Raw genomic sequence first — 18,098 nt, 5'->3', positions numbered from 1 at the left:
GCAGAAAGATAACAAACAGGTAAGACTCTTGACTGATAACAGTGACAAAATGGGCTTTTCGTGTTTTTGGGAAATGCTTAAAATAGGACATCTGAAGTAGTACTAAAAATACTGACTGATTGGGTGATTATTATCTTTTGGGACCATTTTAAACTACAAAATAATTAAAATGATTGCTGAAAACTGGTAGTTTATTGAGTTTATAAACTAGTTTGATAGCTGATTTATTTAATGATGTATCTTTTTCAAGCAAGAATGCCACATTTCCTTGTTTCAGCTTTCCTAATGTCGCTGCTTTTTGGTGTTTGTGAAGATTGGATATCTTTAGATTTTTAGACTGTTGAATTTAGTTTAGTTAATAGTGACGGGCATTTATCACCATTTTAATAAAAACAATGAATTAGTTATTTGTAGATGTAATAAAATGAATATTAATGTTAAGACACGTTTTTTGGAACAATAGCTATTTATAATACCTGACAATGTGTAAAACAATAGTCAAATTCATTGTAGAACTCTTAAAGGGACAGCACTACTGTGACACTAACCATTGTTTGTGTTTTATCCTCGAGCTGTAGCAATATAGTTACTATTTCCATAATGATAACACACCATTTTATATTCCCTGTAAATGGTGTGATAATGTATGACCATTACAACTGGTTCGCATCAGAGTGCACTTGGTCCAGATCGGAGCATCATCAGCATCACATGCCGTGTACCTGCTCCTCCAACATGGACCGTGTTTGGCCCTGACGTCAGCCGTCACCGCCCTGCCTGCAGTATCCTCGCTGCCTGCAGATGATGATGGACACGGGAGAAGCGGCCTCGTCATGAATCCCATCCGGGGGAGGAATTAAAGCGCACGGACGGAGAGTGAGACACGGAGGGGGAAAACCACTTACGGATGAGGAGGACCGGTCACCTTTCACATCTGGCGGGCGAAGAGATGCTCCGCGGCGGCGAGACGCGAGGGAGCGGCGGGCTGTGGCGCTCCGCTCCGGCTGTTCCTCGGCACTTTGGCAGGGGCACTGTGAAGGCGATTTAGGGAACACATCCACGGGGTAAACACCACCAGAAGGATCCGTTTCAACACCGTCGTGGATGTGATGATGAAGACATGTCTTTTAACAGGGTGGAGCTGCGGTTTCTTTAATAAATGATGAGGAATTCCGCTCAGCCTAATTTGATGTTTATGTCTGACTGATACTCGCCCCACAGCGCCTTGTTTTCGCGTGTGAACAATGACACAGGTGATGTTATGTCACCGGACCGAGCGAGGGGGATGATGATGATGATGGCTGCTGGCTGGTGCGGGACGACCCGGATCATTTGCGTAAAGCTCCCTGACAGCGGTTCTCCATGGAGGCTGTTTATGCAATCCGACGCAGTGTTGCAAGTGGGCTGATTTCACTCCAGCACTGTCTCCATGTGATAGCTTATGATCCCCACAAACTGCCAGGCCTCTTGTGTTTCTGTGAAATATGCTCGGGCCTTGCGTAAAAAAACACCATAAAGTGAAACACTGCATGGAGGGGGTTGAGGAGACTCTCTGAGTAAAAAGAGGGGATTTTCTGGAATTTAAAAGCGGGAAAAAAAGCCACCAGAATGTCGAAAGTTGTCAGTAACAAGGAGAAGAAATCCTTCAGTAAAAAACTCTTCCGGAGAAGCTCGGTCCGCTCCGTGGGGAGCTTTATGAACAGAGTTCTCCGGACTCTGTCCACTTTGTCTCATTTCAGCACCGACGAGCAGGCCGCCGAGGATGAGAAGGACGACGCCGGCTCGATCCTCACCACCACCGGGGGGTCTCTGCCGTCCGACGACAGCGACTGCGGGGGGTTTCCCTTCGGGGACAAGGTGCCAGGTGTAGCCGGGCTCAAGAACCACGGGAACACCTGCTTCATGAACGCTATCCTGCAGTGCCTGAGCAACACGGAGCTGTTCGCAGAGTACCTGGCTCTGGAGCAGTTCAAAGGCGGGGAGTCCACCAGCAGCAGCAGCGAGAAGGCCAAGTCTAACGGGGTGCTGGTGGTGCAGAAGAAGGGCAGCCAGCAGCAGCAGCAGGACGCAGGGGAGGTGACGGAGCAGCTGTCCGGCCTGGTGCGGGCTCTCTGGACCTTTGAGTACACACCTCAGCACAGCAGGGACTTCAAGGTAGGCTGTGCATCATGCAGGGGGGCTCACTGTGTGTCTGAGGAGGGTTTTGAGGAGGAAATGGGTTCTAAAGGAATTACACAACAACTACCTAAAGGACACAATGTTCATATGGAGATATAGGGGTAGATGTTAAGCAGTAGTGGAAGAAGTACTCGGATCCTACAGTACAAGTAGAAATACTACAATCTGAAAATACTCAATTACAAGTCCATTGCAAGTAAAAGCACTGAATTCAGATACTCAGTGTTTACAAAGTATTATCAGCTTTTCAATAGTATATTATTAGATATATTGTATTCTGCCTTTATCACTTACAAATGCACAAGGATTTGAATTTGTTAAGAGACCTCTGGGTTCATTAGTAGTATTTACTGCATCATGTCAATATGTTAAATATTTTACATGTTTAAAGTAACAAGTAACTATGAGTATTCAATAAATGAAGTAACAAGTCGATATTTGCTTCTGAGATGTAATAAAGTAGAAGTAAAGAGTAGCATAACATGGAAATGCCAGTAGAAAGTATCCAAATGGTACATTTACTTAAGTAGGCCACAGTACTTCAGTAAATGTCCTTAGTTATGGTTTTAGTGCATATTGACCCAGAATCAAGATTCAAAGACTCAAAGGTGTTATTTTCATATGCACAACAGTTACAACAGTGCAACATACAATTATTTAGTAAAAGAGTGCAGTAACATAGTGCAAGTAACACGCAGGATTAGGCAAACTATATTTATGTCAAATCCTGACTAGAATAAAGTTTCCCTGTGCCTTCACTGCCCCTGATCTATTTGAATTCTCACTGAGGGACTGAAACACACTGAGATGTCAGGTGATGATGGTCTTCTCAAGTTAATAGCTTTGTTGTTGTTTTCATTTGCTGTCAGTAGCCCCAGCTTCAATGTTAGTCATTTCAGGTCCTTATTGGATAGCAGTTCACTATATACTACCTTTAATCATTATATATAACACATGTGAACAGTAGCATAAGAAAACACTATGTTGTGCAAGCCTACATTTAAAAAAACAATAAGTAGAAAACATATGTTCTGTACTGACATGAATAACTCTAAATGCATATGCTTTAGTCCCACTGCTTGGTATAGAAAATCTGAATATCAGTCTATCTTATATCATGAAATATTCAATTTTTTTTAGAATATTTGCAGAAAGGATGATGAGTGAATATGCTCTGGCCTTGAGTGACTGCTTAACAAACCTCTAGTCAAGTCTGTTCTTTGTTATCTTATTTCATATTTTATATAATAAAAAGTAGTTTTCTCTGGTCAGGAATCAGATTCCAGTACATATCACAATCACCTGATTACGGATGATGTAACATGTGGGCTAACAATAAGCCTTTTTATACACTGAACAAAAATATAAACGCAACACTTTTGTTTTTGCTCCCATTTTTCATGCGATGAACTCAAAGATCTAAAACATTTTCTATATACACAAAATAACCATTTCTCTCAAATATTGTTCACAAATCTGAACAAATCTGTGATAGTGAGCACTTCTCCTTTGCCGAGATAATCCATCCCACCTCACAGGTGTGGCATATCAAGATGCTGATTAGACAGCATGATTATTGCACAGGTGTGCCTTAGGCTGGCCACAATAAAAGGCCACTCTGAAACGTGCAGTTTTGCTTTACTGGGGGGGGTCCGAAAACCAGTCAGTATCTGGTGTGAGGGGTAGGGTTAGGGTTAGGGTAATGTTGTGAATCGAGTGGCCCATGGTGGTGGTGGGGTTATGGTATGGGCAGGCGTATGTTATGGACGACGAACACAGGCCACTCGATTCACAACATTACCCTTACCCTACCCCTACCCCTCACACCAGATACTGACTGGTTTTCGGACCCCCCCAGACCCCCCCCAATAAAGCAAAACTGCACGTTTCAGAGTGGCCTTTTATTGTGGCCAGCCTAAGGCACACCTGTGCAATAATCATGCTGTCTAATCAGCATCTTGATATGCCACACCTGTGAGGTGGGATGGATTATCTCGGCAAAGGAGAAGTGCTCACTATCACAGATTTTTTCAGATTTGTGAACAATATTTGAGATAAATGGTTATTTTGTGTATAAAGAAAATGTTTTAGATCTTTGAGTTCATCTCATGAAAAATGGGAGCAAAAACAAAAGTGTTGCGTTTATATTTTTGTTCAGTGTAGGATACAAATCCTATTGAACAGGTGAAGTCTGTTTTTCTGTGTCACTTCTTGCCGCTCGTCTGAGCCCTAGATCTGAGTCTCATCTGTTTTTGGATTTGCTTTATTGTCTGTCCCATATTTATCAGCTTCTGTTGCGGCCTCGCCTGCTTTTTCATCGCTCCTCGCACTTAAAACTTTGCTTGTCATAGTCACAAAGGTTTGTTCTTACGCAACAGTGAAGCATTTTTGTCTTATTCTCTTCTTTCAAAAGTTCAAAAGACTCAACAAAGGGAAGCTACATTGAAATGAGTTACTATTTCTGTCCACTTTTTTCTACCTTGGTTGCCAGCCAAAGTACAAACTGTCTGATTGGATAAAGATTATACTCTCCCGTCTGAGAGGCCTTGAATGTTTTTGAACTCAGTAGAAAAATAGAGTCCGTCCCCAGACTATCAGGAGCTTTATATAAACAATATGTCACATTTAGTATCTAATTTGTGGAAACTAAGAATACGGTCAGGACATCATAAAGCTAATGGTGATTCATCTTTTATTGTTTGACTGCTCATGGTGATTACTTTTGGCTTGTAACATCCTAACGTTTCTAACTGGATCATTCCTTATATGTTCATGCCGTAGAAACGGAACTTTAGCCAACATGCTTTTCTTTTGGTTAGTGCACATTAGAGCTCAGTATGCACATGTGACGGTTTTGCGCCTCTTTCCTTCAGACCACAATGTGAGCCTAAACTGAGAGCACTTAAAGATCATTAGGAAGACATCCGTACAATAACACAGGGGAATTATCGCTGTGTGTCGGAGTCCATGTTCTCCCAGAAGCAATCTGTTTCAGGATTATGTTTTTGTACATCGTCTAAGTTGTCTTAGAGCTATGATCTACACAAAATATTGTGATGAACAAGAGAGACATTTACAAGTTGTATTTGACAGTGATAGATGTGGTAGTCTGTAAACAACAAGGTAGCTGAAATCAGTGGAGATATATATTTGTTGAGGCATTTCATTTTGTTAACTAACAACTGAAGTTAATATTCAGAAAAATAACTTCCAACTTTGATCATTTATTAATTGTTAAAGTAATCTCTCATGCTGTTTTCAGCCTCTCAATGATGATGATTTGCTATTTTTTTCTTCTTGAAGGAATAGCTCCATATTAGGTAGATTGATACCACTCCTTGCTTATGATGATTTGCTGCTTTAATCCGTTTTATTTGAAATGAAAGTGAACATCTTTGGTTTTGGTCAAGACATCATCGTGGTTTGTTTTGGGTAAACTCAATGATAATCTGATTTTAAAAAATGAATATTTGTAAAGAGTAGTCAGTTTCATCATTCCCTATTTGTTTGTACTATTGCGTATCATGATTTGTAACTTATAACATTCACACAAAGCATCAGACCCATGTTTTTACACTTTACATTTTTATACAGTATTATACAAATATTAAAAACAACGTGTCATTAATATTCAGTCCGCATCTCACTCACTGCATACATCTCTAAATAGTTTATTGTCTTTTCAATAGAGTAGTATTCACAGCTTCCAGTTACAGACCTTTACTTGAAGACAACCCTCTGTTGCCAAGCCACAGAAGGAAGGCTAGTTCATTATTTGCTCCACATCTTGTACAAAATGCTGAGTAAAGCCTTCAGATAGAGGAAGAAAGTCCCAGGGGAAAGGCTGTGAGAGGCACATGGTCCTCAGTCCCCTCGTATCTTTGACCTTGCGTGACATTTGATTGGCGGTAGAGGTGACCTTATAGCTGCCAGCCTGGGTGTTTACATAGAGAACACACTGTTGTCATCTCCTGTAGCTAATTGTCAGTGAGGTTACCCTGTCGATTTTCAGCTCGCCTCATGGTTTTTAAAAGCTTCTCCGCGCCTGCCTGCGTCTCCCCACCACCCTCTGCTGACCTTTCTGTTTGTGCTGATCATCATCCTGGTCAGAAGCGTTGAATATTTTATGATGTCAACAAAACCATTTCTGTTTTAGGAACCGTATGTAACCATGATTTGTTTGTCCCGCTGCAGAATGTGGTGTCTAAGAGCGCCCTGCAGTTCAAGGGTAACTCCCAGCACGACGCCCAGGAGTTCCTCCTCTGGCTGCTGGATCGAGTCCACGAAGACCTCAACCATATCATCCACCCTGAAATCATACCCCCCACGAAGGTAAACGGCAACTTACAACAGTTATTGAAAGTTACTAAGTACATTTACTCAATTACAGTCCTAATTCGGCATTTTTCTTCTTATATTACATACATTATACGGTCATTTTGTGTCCCTAGCCTCCAGTAGAAGAGGAAAATGCCCCTGAAGGATCTCCACTACCAGCACCTGGCTCTTTTGTACAGGAGTTGTTTCAGGCACAATACAGGTGAGACTTTCATATGATGTACTTCAAATGAAATGAATTGATGAATCTCAAATGTGTAAAAGGACAACTGTTGGGAAAATGATGACAGACACATAACACACAACTCTTTGATACTAAACTTAAGGTTCATCAACTAGCTTTTTCCAGAGCTTTTGACCTTGTCCAAAGGCCTTCTTCAAAAATTGCATACAGAACTTAAAGCAATTGTATTTTCAAAAAGAAACACTTTGGTTTTAGTAAGGTTGTATGCCAGACTTTTGCAGAGTCTTGTTGTTACCCTGAGTTTACCAGGCAGGATATAGTTTAGCCCATAACCCCTGGTACACTACAATATATTGGTTTTAAACATTCATTTTTGTTATGATTTAACAGAATAGATGTTAATACTTGAAGCTTATAGTTTCACAGTGATCAAGTAACCTTTGGAAGGAGCCAAGAGTATAAGTGTACCTCCAAAACATTGAACTATTCCTTTAAAATGATACTCTGACAGTACTTTAGATGCATTTGTTAATCCTCATCATGTCTCTGTGTAGGTCCTCGCTGACTTGCCCTCACTGCCAGAAACAGAGCAACACCTTTGATCCTTTCCTCTGCATCTCACTGCCAATCCCGGTACCTCACACACGGTAAGCTGACTCTGCATCTGGTTTACCAGCCAATACCTATCAGAAGAAACTAAAAGTCCCTGCATCCTAAAAATACAACGGGACAAGACCTAGTTTGAACCTGGGACTAAAAAGAAGCATCAAACAGAGCGTAGACAGAAACAATGTAAGATCTGACAGGAGGAAGTTAAAATTAGAAGAAGGAGTCTATCTTTGAAACATCACTGCAGCTGTGTTTATGCAAAGAGATACATTTTTGTTTTTCTGTGTTGCAGGCCTCTCTATGTGACAGTGGTGTACCAGGGAAAGTGCTCCCACTGCATGAGAGTGGGGGTGGCGGTGCCTCTTTCTGGCACCGTGTCCAGGCTGAGACAAGCTGTGGCTCAAGAGACCAAAATCCCTACCCAACAGGTGCTGTCTTAATACAAACCTCCATTTTAAAGGCCATTTATGTATACAAATAAGGATTAGAGATCACAAGTGCTACTTTAAGGAACTGGATGGTCAAAGAGTGTTTTCTGTGAGTCTTGAGAGAGTTTGTTGGCCCTGTTTGTATTTTTGTACATTTTTTGTACATTTTTTTGAATAATAATAATTATAACAAAGAGATCCAAAAAAAAAACGTTCAAGGTACAAAAAATTGAAATAAATAAATAGTCTCTGTCATGTTCAACAGGGGCAAGAAAAAGCTTTAAAAAACCGTTTCTGGTCCTACCCCCTCTAGCGTACACTTCTTGAAAATAACAGATTAGGTCAGCATCATGCTGTCAACAAATAATTATTTTTGTACAAAACAACCAACAAAGAGATAACTTTTACAATGACAAGAAATAACAAGTATGAGTTCACAGGTCTTTAAGTATGTACTGTATTTCATATATAGAGCCTCCTTGCATTTTCTTTTTGCTACTACATGTTATTTTATGTTCTACAAATGTTTATCAAAACAATTTATCCAAATGCAAGCCTTACCCTGCTTTTCTTCCCCGTCTCTGCTCAGATCGTCCTCACCGAAATGTACTTTGACGGTTTCCACCGCTCCTTCTGTGACGACGACGACGACCTTGAGGTCATTCAGGAGAGCGACTCCATATTTGCCTTCGAGACACCTGAGCTATTCAGACCGGAGCAGATCCGCTCCAAGCGTGGCGGTAAAACATCCTGTTTGTTCCCCAGAAATGACTTTATCTCTTTGTGTTATTACGCCGGCAGGAGTTGTGATTAAATTAGAAATGGACTTATAATGGAGGAATGCTTTATCCAGGAAGCTGCTACAGACACTGACCTGTACGTTTCACATTTGTATCTTTGTGTGTTTTTTTTACAGGGAGCCCACATGCAAATCTCAACCAGAACAACCTGAAGTACGGCACAGATAACAATCGGATATCCACACAGATACAAGAGCCGACCACCCCGCCTCAGAGTCCGAATAAGAACAGCGGACAGGCGGAGAAGATCGTGCTGCTGGTGTGTAACCGAGCCTGTGCTGGACAGCAGGGACGCAGGTATTAAACGACACTTTTTAAAGGTTTCAATCATTATTCAAAAGTTATCTTTAAAACTGATGAGGATCTGTTTTTCACCTTTGCAGGTTTGGCAATCCATTCATTCTGTATTTGGAGCGAACGGTGACATGGGATGTTCTTCAGAAAGAGATCTTGGAGAAGATGCGGCATCTTTTGCGCCCTGGCGTCTTGGTGCAGGTACAAACTCCTCACCTACTCTCTGATTTTATTATTCTTATTACAAAGTCAAAATCAACTTTATTGTCAATCTTTCAGTTTGCCACAATCCCGAGGAATACAAAATACAAATACATATAAAAACATGTATAAAAATGTGTATATACATATATATATACACAATCAACACACATAAATAAAAGCACGACAATCAATATATACAAAATATCAGTCACTTAAAAATCTCTGAAAAGTGTACATTAGTGTAAGACTGTCCATAGCAGTGTAAAAAGCTTCTGTGTGTGTGTGTGTGTGTGTGTGTGTGTGTGTGTGTGTGTGTGTGTGTGTGTGTGTGTGGCATAGCATTACTATACTTGTGGGGACCTAAATCTGTTTACATAGTCACGTGTGGGTACTTGCCTCCCTTATGGGGACAAAATGGAGGTCCCCATAAGGGGAATCATTAATTTTAGGGTGAAGACTTGGTTAGGTTTAGGGTTAGCGTTAGGGTTAGGGTAAGGTTAAGGGTCAGGGTTAGGCATGTGTTGGTTATGGTTAAGGTTAGGATAAGTCTCCAGGAAATGCATGTAAGTCAATGTAATGTCCCCTGAAGTGAGTGTGTGTGAGTGTGTGTGTGTGTGTGTGTGTGTGTGTGTGTGTGTGTGTGTGTGTGTGTGTGTGTGTGTGTGTGTGTGTGTGTGTGTGTGTGTGTGTGTGTGTGTGTGTGTGTGTGTGTGTGTGTGTGTGTGTGTGTGTGTGTGTGTGTGTGTGTGTGTGTGTGTGTGTGTGTGTGTGTGTGTGTGTGTGTGTGTGTGTGTGTGTGTGTGTGTGTGTGTGTGTGTGTGTCTCCTGATAGTCTGGTGGAAAAAACTGTACGTTTGTGTTTTTGTGTTAGGTCGGGCCCTTCACTCTGCGTGTGGTGGGAGTGGTGGGGATCACATACCTCTTGCCTCAGGAGGAGCAGCCGCTCTGCCACCCCTCAGTTGAGAGGTAATGTCACTTATTGCCACCAGGGGGGAGTGTTTGTACTTAAATGGTCATTATATAAACCTTGCAGTAAATTCAATCCACTTAGAGTTGATTGAAGAGCTCCACAGTATGTAGGCAGACTCTTCAGTGGTATTGATGTTTAAATAATCTCCTGAGATCTAAAATAGTCCTAGTTTATAGATTTTGCTCTGACAATGTGACAACCTCTGTAGTATGGATTTTGAAAATGAGAAAATAATGACATTTGCTTCTCTGCTGCCAAACGAATATTAACACAAAAAAAGGAAAATAGACCCTCTTTCTTTCTTAAATTCAGTACAGACGGTACTCTTACTACTCATATCAGTATCATCAGCAAATTAAATACGTTATTATCTTCATTTTATTTCAGGGCATTTAAGTCCTGCGGTCCTGGAGGGCCCCCTCATGTCAAAATTGTCGTGGAATGGGACAAGGAGACGAAAGACTAGTAAGTGACATCTGAAGCCTCAATCGAACACACTTTGGTACGCTCAGGGCAGATTTGTGACGTCTTCTTTCAGAGCACAAATATATGATGTAAATGTCTTTTGAAGTGTCTGAGTGACCCCTCTGTGACTTGTGCCCCCACAGCCTGTTCAAAAGAACTGAGGATGAATACATCCCAGACGCTGAGAGTGTGCGTCAGTCAAAGGAGCAACACCTGCAGCCGCAGACCTGCTCACTGGCCCAGTGCTTTCAACTCTACACCAAAGAGGAGCAGGTAGGCACAGACGCTGTTTAATGTACTGCTGAGAATGTCACTGAAGCATTAGGATTAAGGAAGTGTCATGCTGTTGAGTAAGGAATGTGTTAAGGGATTATATGTCCATGCATCTAGTTAAAGTACAGTACGGGAGATGCAGTGAAAACCCTGCATCCAAAACCTTACCAAAGTAAAAGTATATATTTCAGCAGAAGTACTTAAAAGTATGAAAACATAAATAACTCATCATGCAGTAATACGTTCCCTGTTGGGTATTTTTTATTTAAAACCAATACATTATTTTCTGTAAGATCATGTAACTCTAAAAAGTCACAGTGGATTTTCCAGCTAAACCAAGAGGGTTGTAAATTGTTTACTTTGCACAATAAGTATGAGAATTTGTCAAATGTCAAAAAGTGTTTCATCAAAAGTACATGTATCTTGAGATTTTAAGTACAGTATTTGGTTACATTTCACTAACTATAAAAGAAAATGCAATAATTTCATACCTTTATTATAACAAACTAAACATAGAAACAGGTACAAATGAAATGTAAAAAACAGAACACAGTTTTTTAATACGTTTGAATACTTTCTAGTAACTCTTTTCCCTCACATTGATCTCAGCTGGCTCCTGATGATGCGTGGCGCTGTCCGCACTGTAAGCAGCTCCAGCAGGGCAGCATCAAGCTCAGTCTGTGGACGCTGCCCGACATCCTCATCCTGCACCTCAAACGCTTCAGACAGGTACGCATGTAGACTAATAAATGCTCAGATCCCCCTTTTTATATTACTGTTTAGGAACGTATAGAACTGTCAGATTAAATGCCACGAATGTGTCACGTGTTCAGGATGGGGATCGGCGGATGAAGATGCAGAACATGGTGAAGTTCCCGCTCACGGGCATGGACATGGCGCCTCACATGGTGAAGAGGAGTCAGAGCAGCTGGAGTCTCCCCTCCCACTGGTCACCGTGGAGACGGCCTTATGGGATGGGCCGTGACCCGGAGGACTACCTGTATGACCTGTACGCAGTGTGTAACCATCATGGGACCATGCAGGGAGGACACTACACAGGTAACCAAGCAACAATAACCACCAATAACCTGTGGTTTTTTCATGCATTGGTCAACTTGGAGAGTTGGGGAATTTGTGCTCTCAAAAAAAAACTCACGGTCTGATTTATATATCATTTCTTTCCAAAAAACATGTTGAAAAGTTAGACTTCAACAGGCTGTTGAGAGTATTTCGAGCTAGGGTTAAAATAGGTGTCTCCTCTTTAAACTGATTTTATTTTCCTAAAAGCTTATCAAAATGTTTTTTGTGTCTTTCAGCTCACTGTAAGAACTCCATAGATGGACAGTGGTACTGCTTTGACGACAGCGACGTTCAGCCCATATCTGAAGATGATGTTTGCAAGCAGACTGGGTACATCTTGTTTTATCAGAGACGTGCCACCATTCCCTCTTGGTCTGCCAACAGTTCTGTGGGAGGTAATCTTTATTTATCATTAGCTCGTACAGTCTCTTATGAACATATTTAAATACATTCTACATGTTAAACTGCTGTCTGTTTGGGACTTTAGGATCCACCAGCTCCTCTCTGTGTGAGCACTGGATCAGCCGTCTGATGGGCAGCCGCCCCCCCAGCCAGGCCTCCTCCGGGTCCTCCAGGCGCACCTCGCTGGCCTCCCTCTCAGAGTCAGCCGAGTTCGCTGCTGAACGGAGCGAAGATGATGGTGATACAGACTCATCCAAATACACACACACACATTTCGGACTTAATTTAAATGCTACAAAATAGGGGTTGGCAATATGAATAAAATCAAACATCATGATGGTTTTTGACCAAATAGATCAGTATTGTGACGATGTTTTAGGGTTTACTACTTACTATATGACTTAATGGGCAAAGGCAAATCATTATTATTGCAGAAAAATACAACACTGAAAGCAGCATTGAGAACTGTAAAAAGACATGACCTACGCAATCTAAGAGGACATCCATTCTCGTTTCACCATTCCAATATAATATCGATTGTTTGTCCAGCCCTACTTGAAAGGTTACAAATATAAATATTTACTTACATGGATGCATATCTTTCTACCTTGCAGGCTTATCGAGCCGGCCGGCAGTAAGAGGCATGCAAAGACAAACTTTCTCCTCAAGATCTTCCATTGCCAGCCCACTGGTGCTAAGTGAAAATTGCACTAAACCGTCCTGGTCCCACTCCGCTAAGCTCCAACTCCGCTCCAACTCTCCGTCGCGCTTCTCCCTGGAGTCCCACTCCTCCTCCCCGACTCTGGAGAGGATCGGAGAGGTGGCTGACACCGCCTCCTACTTCACGGGGTCCCCTAAACCTGACCGAGCCTCTGGGGGCAAGTCGGCCCTCGCTGCTGTGGATGATAACGCAGGCAGTAAGAGGCTGATAGAGCAGGTTCACTCCAAGGCAGTGGCGCAGGCGGAGCAGAGGAGCTCCACCCAGGCTGGGGAGAACAACAACGTGGTCACTGCCTCCGAACAGATCAGTCCTCGACACGGGGCCGCTGCAAAGGATGCAAAACCCAGAAGTGGGGCTGCAGATAGCGCTGGTGTTAAAAGGACTTCAGCCAGTCCCAAAAAGCGTCCTGCCACCTCCTCAACGTCCTCCAGCTCTCTGTCCCCCGCCTCCCCCGCTGTTGACAAGCTGCCGTCTCGAACGCAGACCAAGAGTGCGGCTTCAGCAGCAACACCGAAGGACAAAAGCGACGGGCCGCCTAAAACTAGCAAGGCCGGTTCCTCGAGAACAGCGACCCCCTCCAAGAAGGGGTCATCCACAACCCCGGAGGTTTTACATCCCGACTCTGCCCAACAGAGGAAGAGTGGTTCTCCGGGAACACAAAGCTCACACCCTCAGAGGAGGACATCACCCAGTGGGGAGAAAAGCTCAGCCTCAGGAAGGACTAAAGCAGCAGAGAGGAGCGCTAGCCGCGAATCCTCACGGACTAACGCAGAAAAGAAGGTCAACCACGGGGGGCCTCCCTCCAGGTCGAGCGCTGCTAACAGAGCGGAGGCTAGGCTGGGCCGGGCGGTGGAGAACCGGGCGGCGGGGCGTAGCTCCAGCAGCAGCTCCTCCATGGCCAGTCTCCGCTCCTCGAGTGTGGGTGTGACGTCCACTGGCCCGCCATCAAGAGGGCCTCAAAGGAACAGTAAGACCGAGGATAAAGGCTTGTCCTTCTTTAAAACGGCCCTGAGGCCCAAAGAGACCCGTAAGTCAGCAGATGGTGGGAAAGCAGGGGTGGGTGACGCTAAAGCGAGTCCAGAGGATGGAGGTGGGGACGCAGCTCGGGAGGGAATCCCACACGGGGCAAGCAAGAAAGCCCAGAACGGGGCTTCAGAGACCCCCAATAATGTGACCACAGCCAAAGACAAGGAGTCCTCCAAGGCTGCAGCTAAGCATTCACTGCTGCCCTCCACCAAGTCCAAGCTATCCGGAGCAGAAACAACCACCCAGTCCTCAACCAATGCAAAAGACCCGACAAAGAAAGAGCCGGTTAAAAAGGCAATGCAGTCCAGGAAGATCCCAATCAGTTCACAACAGAAGGCCAAGTGACCATAGCTTAAAGGCCTGATAACAATCTCTCTCGTGCAGCTCTGAGGTGTTTTAACCATCAACGTCTGACAAACATCTTTAAAGCACCTGTAGCTTTTCAGTGGTTACTGAATACCAGCTGCCATACCGGACACATTGTTAAATAGTTATTTAGGAATGGATTTTAACAAAGCACTTTGTATGGATTGCATTGATTTTGAGGAATATATACTATTGTAAATATTATAAGCATGGACTGCACATGTATTGAAATTATTGCCTTGTTCTGTCTGTAGCATAGTCAGGAGAAGTGCATCTCTGTAGGGGGTGGAAAATAAAAGTGACTTTGCACAAGAAAGCGCATATAATGGTGGAAGGAAAATGTTGAGCAAACACGGGCAACTCAGTCACCAAAGGAAGTTTACTGGCAATTTTTAACATGCTGATTCAGAGAAATATTTCCAAAAATCTTTATGTACAGCTCTCTCCCTCAGTATTGAGAGCCACATGTCGACAAACACCAGTGCCTCAGATAATCAAAGTATTTAATCTGAAATGTATAACTGCAGGTGTTGGTAAATTTATAATTCAATTTTAATATTTATTAATCACTGAAAATGTAATTTCAAGTCGAACACAATTTAGCCTATTTAACCTGAACCGCTGTTTACATATGCTCCTTGATGTAGTTATTGTGCAACAGCCTTTAAGAAGTATTTTTGCAGGAAGGAGAGGCCCGAGGGGGGGGGGGGGGAAACGAAGCATGTGTTGTTTAATGTCTGGAGACGTTGCTTTGTAACATTTCTTAAATGTTTTGTGTTTTATTTACCAGTAAATGACCTGTTACCCCTCAGACAACCTCTGCCCGTCACCACCTCTGCCCTCCAGCTGCTGATGCCAACACTTAGCCGCGGTGCCCTCATGGGGATCAAACTCTTCAGACTGCCAGACATCTCCAAACATTCCTCTCAGATGAACACAGGGTTAATGTAAAAAAAAAAGGAAAAAAAAAAAAGCCACTATACGCGCACATATTTAAAGACAGCTGGGATGCCTTGGTTGAAACCACCGTACATGTACATAGAGCATTATGGTATGTTTGAGTCAGCCCGTCTTCACATGTGACATCACAGCTTGTGCACATCTTTAGCTTGCATCGCAGAGTAGATCAACACTGAACGCACTGACATAAAAGAGATCACCGCTCATGAAGTATATGACAGGTGTTGCATGATAAATTGCTTATGCATGCACTTAACTATGCAAGCAGATTCTTGCTAATGCCCACACTGAGTATGTAGGAGTGCTACTCTTGGATGTGTATATATTTCTAACTGTATATTTTTCCAAATGCCAGCATCAGAGCATGTTAAGGCATCCTTTATTAAAGCTTTGTTTGCACATTTATTCAAAGTAATATACATTTTGTATGAATGATAAGTATTGCTCATTCACCCTCAAAGTAAATCAACTCACTTGCAAATGAATGTTTTCTGTATTGTATTCATTTGTCTCACGGTTTTCAAACTAAAGTGACTTTTAACGGGAGATTTTTTTTACATGGCAACAAAAGCTGCGGTTGTGACTTTCATTCATCGTCTGCAGTAGTGTGAAGTGTTCGGAAACTTATTTGATTACAGTAGTGTTTTATAAAAGAGCTGAGAACAGGCTTGGTTTCTGCTTCTAAATCTAAACGTTTTAAGAGGTTAGGCCGGGACCGTTACAGACAAGATGCTGAACTCAAACTTTATTAAGAACTCTCACAAAAAATAATGGTGTGCAATATCTTTATATTGTTTTTAAGAAAAGTCATTGTACGATAACATCTCAAGCCTGTCTCAAAAGACAGAAAACTACATTTTTCACTGTGAAAGATAGATTTTGTAAGGAAGAATCCCACCAAGAAACACATTTATAAGAAAATTGTTATTATTTACTCCAGAATTATGGATGAACTGAATGTCAGTGTCACAATGGAGGAGTGTTTATCAGTAACCAACAAACCACTTTACTATCTGGCACATGGTGCAGAATTATCTTTATTATCTTTAGTGCCTGGTGGCTGCAGTGTGTTATTACTGTGCTATTACATCTAACACATGCAGTATGTAAACTGACTGCCACAACAACAACAAGGGAGTGTTGAAAAGAAACGATAAGGATGTATAAATACAACAACATGCTTAGAGGAATGGTTTATTTTCACAAACGCATGAGAATTATTTTATTTTTCAATTCATGTTCTGTAATATAATGCAATGTTTACATGTAATGTTTTCATCTTTTTGTTGAGTAGCAGTGTGTTGCCATTGATTTACCAATGCGAAAACAAAAATAAAATAATGTCAATAAGTAACATTTGTTGACAACTGTATTTTTGGATTATTTGGTTTAAATGTAGTTTGTGCATTTGTACAGTTCTCATTTTCTCCACTGGGTGGAGCTCAGTGTTTGCTTTAAAACCTCAGTAGACACAAATGTTATGAGTGAGGGAAATAAAGCAACACTTAATGTGAATTTGTTTCAGAGAAATGCCCTTGGATTGCAACTTGTGGGATTACTAAAATATATAGCAGCACCATATCCAATGCTGTCAGCGAGGCAGATGATAAGCTATTAAATGACAGCGCCATCATTTATTTAGAGCTGATTCAATTGTGGTTTTATTAGTTTGGCCCAAGGCTGCGTATTCAGAGTTAATGCTGCCTCTTTGTCTTTCTATTCTTGTAATTTTGTATAACAGTCATCTGTTTTGGGAATTGCTTTTTCACCTCTCTCAATACTCTCCTCTTGTGCAGTCTGAGAAGTGATGACATTTTTTCAAATGGCCTGTGGTGGCATGGAGCTGCAACATGTTTCTCTTCACATGCTGCAGGAACAGCTCTGTGTTTTACAGCTTACCACTAATTAACATTTTGTCTCGTATCCTACAGGAAAGTGTGAAGTTGTTCAATTAATATGCATGTATGAATGTAATTAAAAAAACTCACAGACTGCAAACCGGCACAATATCTTTCTGTAAAGGAGCCAGACTCCTCTAGTGCTGAGATCAATAATCATTTGCCAATTGTATCAGTTCCAGTAGAACATCATTAGCAAGAGGTCAGTGGAGAATACAACAACTTTTATCTGAATTTAACACACAAACCGTGACATTACCCTTTCTAAATGCTGAACATAATGCATCAAACCTGCCCAATTGGCTTACATATTTTGCTACATGAATGTGCTCTGTGCATTGTAGAAAGGCAATCTAATCGTATTGATCGATCTAATCTTGGTTTCTCCTGTGGCAAAATTCGATCCTTAGCACTGCTGCAAAGTCTCCATTTTGAGACACTTTGTCCCTGGATAGAGGAGGACCTTTGTGATAGCTTTCACTTTTTCAGTGCATGCTGTTAGAATGAATTGATGCATTGACTACTGGGGTAGATGCAGAGGGTGGAAACAATGGGATACAAAACTATAAAAGAACACTTAAACAATATAATACAATAATGCTGCAACACTGTGAATTTGACCCTTTGGGATAATTGTTTTGATCCATATAATGGTAATGTTGTATGTCATTGTTTCACATTCAAATAAATAACATACTGTAACAGTATACTCTATTGCAGTATATTTTATATATTCGGAAACTTCCAAACAATGGTTATGTTACCATTAAGTTAATTAACTGTCACTACGATAAATTAACAAACTGATTGAAGTGTATGTGAAGCAGTTTATATGATTTTGTGTATCACTCTGCTATTTTTATATTGTGATGTTATACTGAAAACCCAAAGGAGTCTTGGAC

The 18,098-nt window shown here is 41.8% G+C and overlaps 1 protein-coding gene across 1 annotated transcript; it reads left to right on the top strand.

Moving 5' to 3' along the window:
- Window positions 1-617: 617 nt before the first annotated feature.
- LOC117544917 (ubiquitin carboxyl-terminal hydrolase 31-like) lies at window positions 618-16,652 on the top strand. The gene is made up of 16 exons (XM_034214438.1): window positions 618-2,154; window positions 6,373-6,510; window positions 6,630-6,718; window positions 7,255-7,347; window positions 7,602-7,737; window positions 8,327-8,477; window positions 8,654-8,834; window positions 8,921-9,032; window positions 9,907-10,001; window positions 10,393-10,470; window positions 10,614-10,743; window positions 11,353-11,472; window positions 11,577-11,802; window positions 12,060-12,218; window positions 12,311-12,463; window positions 12,840-16,652. The coding sequence occupies exons 1-16, from the start codon at window positions 1,609-1,611 to the stop codon at window positions 14,315-14,317; spliced, it is 3,885 nt and encodes a 1,294-aa protein (XP_034070329.1). The 5' UTR covers window positions 618-1,608; the 3' UTR covers window positions 14,318-16,652.
- Window positions 16,653-18,098: the final 1,446 nt, after the last annotated feature.

Source organism: Gymnodraco acuticeps, unplaced genomic scaffold, assembly GCF_902827175.1.
Source record: "Gymnodraco acuticeps unplaced genomic scaffold, fGymAcu1.1, whole genome shotgun sequence".
In the NCBI taxonomy this organism is placed as follows: Eukaryota; Metazoa; Chordata; class Actinopteri; order Perciformes; family Bathydraconidae; genus Gymnodraco; species Gymnodraco acuticeps.
This window is presented reverse-complemented; position numbering and strand designations above follow the sequence as displayed.

Excerpts from the sequence above, each read along its gene's own strand:
- LOC117544917 (XM_034214438.1), top strand. The coding sequence starts at position 1,609 with ATGTCGAAAGTTGTCAGTAACAAGGAGAAGAAATCCTTCAGTAAAAAA. Across the intron at positions 6,511-6,629 it reads AAATCATACCCCCCACGAAG|CCTCCAGTAGAAGAGGAAAA; the intron begins GTAAACGGCAAC and ends TTGTGTCCCTAG. Across the intron at positions 10,002-10,392 it reads TGCCACCCCTCAGTTGAGAG|GGCATTTAAGTCCTGCGGTC; the intron begins GTAATGTCACTT and ends ATTTTATTTCAG.